The sequence below is a fragment of the Megalobrama amblycephala genome, linkage group LG13, assembly GCF_018812025.1.
Source record: "Megalobrama amblycephala isolate DHTTF-2021 linkage group LG13, ASM1881202v1, whole genome shotgun sequence".
NCBI lineage: Eukaryota > Metazoa > Chordata > Actinopteri > Cypriniformes > Xenocyprididae > Megalobrama > Megalobrama amblycephala.
The window spans coordinates 29,075,258-29,084,810 of NC_063056.1; the positions used below are offsets into that span (position 1 = coordinate 29,075,258).

At 39.4% G+C, this 9,553-nt stretch overlaps 1 protein-coding gene across 4 annotated transcripts; it reads right to left on the bottom strand.

The window, feature by feature from the left end:
* Window positions 1-1,683: 1,683 nt before the first annotated feature.
* pnisr (PNN-interacting serine/arginine-rich protein) lies at window positions 1,684-8,891 on the bottom strand. Of its 4 annotated transcripts, none has more exons than XR_007178986.1 (12): window positions 8,816-8,891; window positions 8,103-8,208; window positions 7,827-8,009; window positions 6,876-7,108; window positions 6,618-6,786; window positions 6,348-6,538; window positions 5,452-5,601; window positions 5,265-5,364; window positions 4,581-4,634; window positions 4,097-4,291; window positions 2,122-3,453; window positions 1,684-2,047 (listed from the first exon to the last, which is right to left on the bottom strand). XR_007178986.1 is itself a non-coding variant. In XM_048152600.1 (12 exons), the coding sequence occupies exons 2-12, from the start codon at window positions 8,191-8,193 to the stop codon at window positions 1,998-2,000; spliced, it is 2,421 nt and encodes an 806-aa protein (XP_048008557.1). In that variant the 5' UTR covers window positions 8,194-8,208; window positions 8,816-8,891; the 3' UTR covers window positions 1,684-1,997. The 4 variants fall into 4 exon arrangements, 3 of the variants coding, with proteins under 3 accessions (XP_048008557.1, XP_048008556.1, XP_048008554.1); XM_048152600.1 differs by having other exon boundaries at window positions 2,449-3,453; XM_048152599.1 differs by having other exon boundaries at window positions 2,406-3,450; window positions 8,816-8,889.
* Between the last annotated feature and the right edge of the window lie 662 nt (window positions 8,892-9,553).

Sequence of the window (9,553 nt, forward strand, 5' to 3'; positions counted from 1 at the left end):
CCAATCAATTTTTAGGCTTCAGGATTGTTTTTAACCAAACTTTATATAAAGATGATTCTCAACTATGTTATGAAAGATATAATGGAATTAATTGATATACCGTTTTACTTTATGCAATATGTGGGTAAAATAGCCATACATGAATTTTCCCATTCAATACAATGCATCTATACATTGTATCTTATTTGCATATCAATGTGTTCTTGGAGCAAGATGCAATGAAAAAAGAAATGTAATAATGGGAGTAATAACTGGCAACATTTTCATAATATCTAACAATTAATAGGAATATTGATATATAATTTCTTTCCCTATTCACTTGTTGTGTCTCCTAAAATGCCTGATAAACATGATTTAAGTCCTGTTGTCCTCTACAGTGGACATGTATGAAATCAATCTCCTGTTTCGTAACAGAATGTAATATTTTGATTTGAAACCCCATAACATTTTCCTGAAATGTTGATTTATAACAATTTGAAAATGAATCCGATTTAAATAATTACAAAATATCATATTTACATAAGAGTGCTAATTTTCATTTTCAGTCATATTTAAAGACCAAGAAGTTGTTGTTGTCATGGTGAAACCTCTAAAATTTGGTATCTCTGCAAAGCCCTAAATGTGCTCTTTACAGGACATCCAGACTTAAAACTGTGACGTGTATGAGGTCAGAGAAAATCACTCAAATATAATGTCCACTACAGAGGACAAAAGTCTATTCCTGGGTGCCAGGAGGATATAACAGTAGGATAAACAAATTTGTATTTTCGACTAATCAACATTTAACACTCTTCATTCCTCTGAAAATCCGTTTTAACACTATATACACGCAAGTTTTAAATTAATACTGCATAAATCTGCGACCACAACATATAAAAGGTTTGCTTGACCGCAAAACCGCTTGCAATTCCACGTTCTCAGTAGCATTATGTACTTCTCACGAAAGAAAATAAAAATAAACTTGTGGCTAATGCAAGTCTTAAATGTAATTCTGGATAGTTTATCTAAAAATAAGAATTCAGACTCACCCTGCTGTCAATTCAAACTGTACAACTTTATTCCTGCTAATGTAAAACTGAATCTTTAAAGAATGTATTTGAGTTGAATGTGTTCACGAATCATACTGATACAGTTCTTGAGTTCAACTCAATGACTCGGTTCGGTCAGTGAATAACTTAAAAATATTTGTTACACAAGGCAGAGCATAGTTATATAGTGCACAAGACATCTTTATGGTGCTTTTGGAGGTTGATCCCAATCTCCATTAACTTTTATTATATTGAAAATAAAGGCAGGGTATTTTCACTTTGTGTTCCATAGGGAAAAAAGTCAAGTTTAAAACAACACGAGGGTAAGCGTTCAAACTTTTCATTTTTGTGCAAAGAACACTGAATGTGGTTTATATACACAACGTTAAATGTAATTAATTATTTCCAGGAGCTCATTGCTTCTACCTTCAATTAAACTGCTTACAGTGATTGTAAATTTAATTGCCTAAATTATCACATTATTAACCAACTGCATTCTCCAAATTGTAATGTTGACATGCATTCTCTGTAAAGCTGCTTTGGAACGATATGTATCGTGAAAAGCGCTATACAAATAAACGTGAATTGAAATGAAAAATGTGAATACATTGTTGATAATTTGTCAAGCAGCAAACAAAATGAAAGGCAGGCCATATTAGACAGAAAGAATCATTCTTGTTTTATTGAACAATTTACATTAAATGAGAATTTATTTCCTCTGGTGTTAGGTTCTTAAAATGTTACAGTTTCAAGGTTCTATTGACTACTTGAACGCTTAGTCTTGCATAACACAAGGCAAAAAAGAAACTATCATTCAAAATCTTCAGTTTTGAAGACAACACTTAAAAATACCATATATTTACAAAATAAGGAGAGTGAGGGGGTTTGGAGTGGAGAGTTCACCTACAACGTTGCCTCGATAATGAGACAAGCCTGTTAACTCATGGAATTTTAAAAGAAGTGCACAGATCAGAGGCAGAACGCCCCCTCAACGCTTGCGACGGCTGGGAGACGTGGACCTGCAAGAGAAACGTGAGAGACTATTAGTGCAATCACTAGAACAGATCACATCCAGAACTTCATACACACACACCTTAAACAGCTGTTGGATCAACACTGAATGAGAAAAGGGGGAAACCATATCAATCTCAGTAGCACTTGAGAAGCACAGCCCAACCATTTGTGGACAACTCGGGTATTGCACATTCAACATTATGTGACTGCAAATTTAAATGTAACACCTTAATTTCAAAAATGAACTTGAGCGTAACTTGAATTGCAACAGTTGTGACATTCTAAATACTATTTATCATTCACACACAAACAAATAAAACAGTTCAACAATAAAAAAAAAAGTAGAAAGAAAATGGATACTACCTTGATCGTGACTTAGACTTGTGTTTGCGGCTTGCCTTCTTACCAGACTTGTGAGATCTTTCCGTTGACCTTGATCGACTACGTTTTGATTTCTTAGACTTTTTTTCTTTGCTAACCTCAGGGGAAGGGGACCTGCTCCTGCTGGACTCTGAATCGGAATACTTTTTGCTAGCTTTGGCGGAGCCTTTCTTGCTAGATTTGCTGTCTTGCCGAGAAAATCTCTCACTGTGAGAGTCAGTCCTCTCGCTCTCTTTTTTCCGCCTCGATTTGCCATTGTCTTCCTCGTCCCTTACTGAACTGCCCTCGCTCTCTTTCTCCTTGCCCTTCTGTTTGTCTTTCTTTTTATCTAATTCCTTCTCTTTTTTTTTCTTCTCCTTTTCGTGGCTCCGGCTTCTCTCTTTCCTCCTGTCTCTGTCCCTGTCCTTGCTGGAGGCTTTCTGTTTCCGCCTGTTGCGGCTCGTACTGCGACTCCGGCTGCGCCTGCGGTCCCTGCTGCGCCGCCTCTCTCTGCTGCGGCTGCGACTGGCTTTGGACCTGCTCCTGCGGCCCCTGCTGGATCTGCGCTGCCGCGAATGGCTGCGCTTCCTGTGACGAGAGGAACGTTCGGGGCTGTGTGTGCGGCTGCTCCGCCTCCTGTCTCTGCCCTTGTCGCGCTCCGAGTGATGCCTGCGAGAGCTGCGACTTCGGCTGCGCCTGCGAGTCCCACGAGAGGCGGAGCGGCTGCGTCGCCTTTTCCTTCTGGGAGAGGAGGAGCGGGAGGAGCTGCGAGAGGAGGATGAGGACGACGAAGAGGACCGGCTGCTGGAAGAGCTAGAGCTGGATGTGCGGCTACGTCGCTCACTCGGTGAGGGGCTGGCACTTCCTCCGTTACGCCCTGCGTGCTCTTTGCTCACCCGCTTGACCTCACTGACCTCAGGCTCACTACGCGACCTGCGTCGCTCTACTGTAGGCTCCGCCTCCCTTTCCCTAACTTCCTGTTTGTGTTTGGACTCTGTCTGCTCCTCATAACCTGCCCTCTCTCTGCTCATTCTGTCAGATGCCACATCTTCTGAAAACAAACACACAAAAAGTTATTGTAAACATTTTACAAGAAGGTTGAATAATTGTTCTTTATTCCTTGTTCATCCAATAACACAAAATAAACAATTATTAATTAAAAAAAAAAAAATGAACAACATGCACACAAAATAGTTGTTTTTTAACATAGCAAAGATGCATTAAATTGACCATTACATTGTTGTACAAAAATATATATTTCAAATAAATGCCGTTCTTTAGAACTTTCTATTCATCAAAGAATCCTGAGAAGTCTCACAGTTTGCACAGCTATTTTCAACATCGATAAATGTTTCTTAAACACCAAATCAGCATACTGGAATGATTTCTGAAGGATCATGTGACACTGAAGACTGGAATAATGATGCTGAAAATTCAGCTTTAGCATCACAGGAATAAATTAAACTTTAAAATAGATATATTGTATATATTTTTTGAATACATATATATTTATATATACACACACACACACGTACGTACATGTGTGTGTGTGTGATTACATACATACATATACATACATACATACATAATATATATATATATATATATATATATATATATATATATACAAAAAAAACAAAAACAAACAAACCATGTGCATGTATATAAAGATTCTGTTCTCTGGTTTTACATACCTTTTATAGTCTGTGCCTCCAGTGCCAGCCTCTCCTGCAGCTGCTGCTGCTCCTCCCTCTCTTTGCGACGGAAGGCATCCTGTTTCTGGCGGATGCGGTGCTGCAGCTCCTCATCGTCTGTGTCTGATGAATCCGACCCCTTCGCGCTCCGCTCCTCATCCTCACTCTCGTCTGAGCCGTACTCACCCAGCCCTCCTGCGGCAACAAAGCCCCCTTCTTATAACAGACTGCAGGAGCATTGCATTCATAGTCGCACGCTAACAGTCCCTCCTTTCTCACCTACATAATACTTAACTAAAGCCCACCTTAATAAAAGCATGCGTTTTATAATCTACTATAAAGTGTTGCTGAAGGCTAACCATTTTGAGAAGATCTGCTGCTTGAGCTCTTGAGCTTGTAACAGTTCATTAGAGAGCTGAGAACCCCCACAACCCATGTTTACTCCCCCCACCCCCCCGGTGGTCCTAAATGTAAAGACACTTACCAAGGCCGGTCAGAGAAGCCAGTGCATTTGACTGTGCCAGCTGTTTTGCAGGAGCTTTGATTCACATCAACAACAGGAACAACATGTTAAAACACATACAGCCACCACTTTCGAATAGGCAAGAGTCTCTAGAGATGAGGGTACACATATGCACTATTCACAAGAGCTGCCTTCGGCAAAACAAAATAAAAAAATAAAGAAAAAAAGATGGAGAGAAGAAAGAGGTTATCACACAAAGTCGGTCAAACACAGGCAAACAGTGGAGGAGGAGAAAACCAGTCTGTACTAATGCAGTGTCACTTTTGAAATGAGAAGCCATCTGGCAAACACAGAAGTGAGGAAATACTTTTGTTTTACAGGAAGTAAATCTAGGAACGGATTTGACTGGGAACCCTTTGAAAGATTGCATTTAACTGCATCTATGTGACCATATCCACCCTCCCTCTGCGGTTTGTTTTCATCTTCTGTTGCATTAGCAGAGAATGGCCGCTGAAGATTTACACTTTTGCTTATCATAAAGTATTACCAAGTTGCATCAGTCAGACAAAAAGGCTTTATATATATATATATATATATATATATCAGTCAAAATATAACCAAGTCTAATTTCTGTGAAAATGTGGCTCTTCCTCAGAATTAAACATGAAGGCACAGTTGCACAGACAGAAGGAAACAGGAGCAGACCTTTGGTGGCTTTGCGATGAGTCTCTTTAGCCACTAGGAAGATCTCCTCATTTGTGACTTCAAGGAGGACTTCGGTGAGAAGAGTTTTAGTCATCAACATCTGTAAGAAGCAAACAGGAACGTGTGAGCAGCAACAGTCATGAGTGTGGACAGGTGAATGCTAAGACAGAGGTTTGCGTGAACATACCAGCTGAAACTCTTTCTCCTCTTCTGTCATTTCTGGTTCACTTTGGTCTTCCTGAATAGGAGGAGAACTTCTACCAATAAACTCCATCCGCCTCCTCTCTGATTCGCCATCCTCACCGGCACCATCTTCACCATCCTCATCATCACTGTCCTGAATTAAAGAGGAGTAGATGATTGGACCACAGACCACACGCTCGCGGATGACATTAGCGCCGAGAGGTATTTTTAGTGTTAGTGTGCAACAGCTAACAAGCAATATTACAACTTAAAAGACTCCATGAAATTAACAAAGTTTTGTTGCTCATCCCTATCAAATAGTTTTAAGGTCATCTATGTGCTAGTTTATGCCTTCAAGTTTTAGTAGATATACTCTATTGTTCAAAAGTTTGGGGCTGGAAAGATTTATTTAATTTCTTAAGTCTCTTATGCTCACCAAGAATGCATTTATTTGATCAAAAATACAATAAAAAAAGCAGTAATATTCTGAAATATTTTTGCAAATTGATAACAGTTTTCTATTTTAGTATGTTTATCTTTGATGAACAGGAAGTTCAAAAGCAATCATTTGAAATTTTCTGGTAACAGCGTATAAGTCATTACTGCCATTTGATTCATTTAACGCAGCCCTTTTCTGAATAAAAGTAGCAATTTCTTTAAAACATTTACTAACCTCAAACTTTTGAACAGCAATGTACTTAAAAATGTTTCAATGAAAAATACACCATCAAGAGAAAGAAAATTGTGCTTGTCGAGCCATTTCATGGAGTCTTGGAATTATTTAAGATAATGATCTTGTCAATGAACATTTGTGCATGTCAGTGAACCCTGGGACAACAGTTGCCAAAGTAACCTCAGCAGGTTCCTTCGCTGTAAACAGGTTCTGAAAAAGATGCTTACAAATTTGCTCTTGCGTGGCAACCGAGGCCCATCACCTTCCTCCTCTACCATATCGCTATTCCTTTCATTAATTGCCATTTCAGCACGCTCTTTCTCCATCCTCTCCTTCTCCAACTTTTTCTGCTTCTCACGGTCCATCTTTTCCAGGCCTTCTCGAATCCATGCTGGCAAGGTCCTCCGTTTAACAGCATCTAGAACCAAGACAATGTTACCATGTGCATTCTTCTATGTTTTTCTTATGATTCTACATTAATCAATAATTATAATCACCAAGAGTTGGCGCCTCTGGTTTTATTCCCATCTGGTTTGGGGATCTGGGCCGTTCTGGTCTGAAGCCAGGAAGCCGGTCTCTTCTGTTCTGAGGTCCGTCGGGCCAATAAGGTGCATGAAACCCGGTGGAGGGTGGCCCATATGCTGCCCCCGTTGGAGCTGCTCCATGCTAAGATGAAATGGAAGTAAATGTCATTTCAAAACAGAAGTTAGGAGATTGGAAATAACTTTTGATAACCCAGACCTAAGCAAGCATACCTGATAATCAAACTGATTGACACCAACTGGTCCAATAGGGTAAGGCTCAGGCTGACCCCCAAACCCATGACTGTTTTGAGGAAAGCCCCCATGGTGCGGGTCTCCAGGAAATTCTAAACTATCTTGACTGTTACTGTCTTCTGACGGGTTGACAACATCCATCGGTCCTTGACCAGGAGGAATCCATGCTTGTTCTGGAGGGTGAGGAGGAGGCTGGCCATGCATTCCCCACTCTAAAAACAATCCGCAAACAAGGTCATAATTTAAACACTTATAAAATATCAGCAATAAAATGCATCTATATTGCTGACATGTTTATCTGTTGTAGCTTATCCAAGATGTGCAAATGAAATAGACATCAGAATAATAGGAAATAGGCATCAGAAAAACACTAATTAAAAGTGCATGATTTCTTAAAACTATTTTGGCTGAGAATGAAAATGTCTTTGATGTATCGACCAAAAATTGTCGGTTTCTGAATTTCCGGTACATCACCATTCGCAACACTTAATTGAGCTGTAGCCTATAGGAAAGGGCTACTTCTACTTTTTATCAAATAAGTAGTGACAGAGCATTTCTTTTATATTGTTAAGTACATCGGAGTAAAACTAATTATCGAAAAGAAAAAAGTAGGACGGGGACTATCCATTAGTTGTTGACAGCGTGGAAGCAGATCTGAATGAGAGCTTACAGTTGATTGTAAGAAAGGGGCGCACATACAACACCACAGAGAAGGCTGTTTTTTCATCAGATCATCATGCATGGATTAACGGTTCACAATAAGATAATTAAGATAAAATGCATTTAGAAAATTTCCATTTCATGCAGACTTTAAGTCATGTGACAAACAATGCAGTCAGCAATGAGTCTTAAAGTGGAAACGTGGTTTCCTCAATTTTTGTTGACAATCTCTTTAAAATGCCAGAGGTAAAACTCAAACATTTCTCTCACCTGGTTGCCAACCCCTGCCAAAATTGGGATCGCCTGGAAAGGCACCATGGTTATTATGGGCTGGAGGTTCCATGTTTTGCATCTCCTGACCATTGGGCTGAATCCCTGGTGGGTCTGCAACCCCTCCGGTGGATTCTTTCTGTGCTATCCATGCTTGTGCTAGAGCAGCCCAGTCCACCTGACCTGCAAAACACGCACACAAAACTCAGAAGTTCACACAACTTGACTACATGATCAATGCATGCTATCTCAGTCAGTTAAAAACAATGGCCTAACCTGGATCCTGCTGATGCTGAAATGACTGCATCCACTGCTGCTGTGAGCCCAGAGGCCACTGAGGCCAGGGTTGTCCTCCCTGGTCCCACATCTCACCATGTGATTCCTGTGCCAGAAGCCTACATGTCAGATTATGCAGCACTGATATTTTAAAACACTTTGTGCAATACACACGCAGATGTGCAAGAAACAAACACTTTATTTGCACATAGGGAACAAATGGTGATTGCAAATGAAGCATTTAAGCGTGTTTTGACTTGCTGTTTCCTTATAAGGACATGAAAAACAAACCCTGCTTTTTTAGTACGAATCATTATATTTGTAATGTAACCCGCACAGCTGCAGTTCCGAACACACACAGCAGAGAGAAAAAACAATCGCAAGCAGACTACTGCAAAACCAGACTAGAATGGTTTTTGCACCTTTAATTCGTATGCCGCGTGCTTTACAGTGTCTTTCTCTGCATTTACCTTACTGTATTTCACTGAATTTAACTATGACAAGAATAAATTAACACAAGCGTCGTCGTAAATCTGGCTATGCAAGCGTTAGGCCGCGCGTCTACAACATCAACAATCATTAAAACAATTATTCAAGGCGGTTTAAACGCACAAACTTTACTAGTTCATTAATCGCCGCAACTGATCCCTATGAGAAGCGCAGAACTCTGAAGGAGTTCGCTGAAGATTTACAGACACGTTGCGATTCCTTACCTCTCCACTTCTCACCAGTAAAATGGCGATGAAATGATGACCCGGAAACAATGGCAGCAACGGTGACCTCACCCCCACACAGGCCCTCTAGTGGATATACATGAAGTTCATAATAATAATAATAAACACTATTTCTAAACACATTTTTATTAAAATAATTAAATAACTCTAGAAGTTTTGGTAGCAGAATGTTTTTCAGTGTTTACACTTTTTATTACCAATTAATTTAACCCCTTCTGACATGAATTATGTTTCACTGAGCAAAAAAAAATAAAAATAATTATCCACTTGATATTTGCTCTTCTTTAATGTATAAATGTGTCTAAATAAAGATTTGTGCAAACTCGTTTTTTTATTAGATTTTTTTTCATGTCCACTACAATGGACATCAGGGCTTAAGCAACAAAAAATGAGTCATATTTTAACCATACAGTTCTTATGAGCTAGAGTTTAAACACAATATGTGAACTATAGCATTAACGATTTTGAAAAGAACACATACTGTAACAAAGAGCAATGCAATAAGAATGTAGAGAAAATTTAAGATGATAAGATGAATTCTCAAAAAATGTGTTTTATTATTTTTGTTGTTTGCAGTGGGTGATTGGGAATATGTGTGTATATGTCTGTGTGTGTTTGTGGGTGTGTTGTGTGTATTTACTGTTTTTGATAAATATATGATTGTGTGCATATAGCATCAGGGCATCAGTGTGTGTGTGTGTTGCAGTGTATGCACTC

Coding starts and splice junctions, on each gene's coding strand:
- pnisr (XM_048152597.1), bottom strand. CDS start 8,193: ATGTGGGACCAGGGAGGACAACCCTGGCCTCAGTGGCCTCTGGGCTCA. Junction 8,010..8,102: donor TCAGCATCAGCAGGATCCAG/GTTAGGCCATTG, acceptor CGTGTTTTGCAG/GTCAGGTGGACTGGGCTGCT. Junction 6,787..6,875: donor TCAATCAGTTTGATTATCAG/GTATGCTTGCTT, acceptor ATTTCATCTTAG/CATGGAGCAGCTCCAACGGG.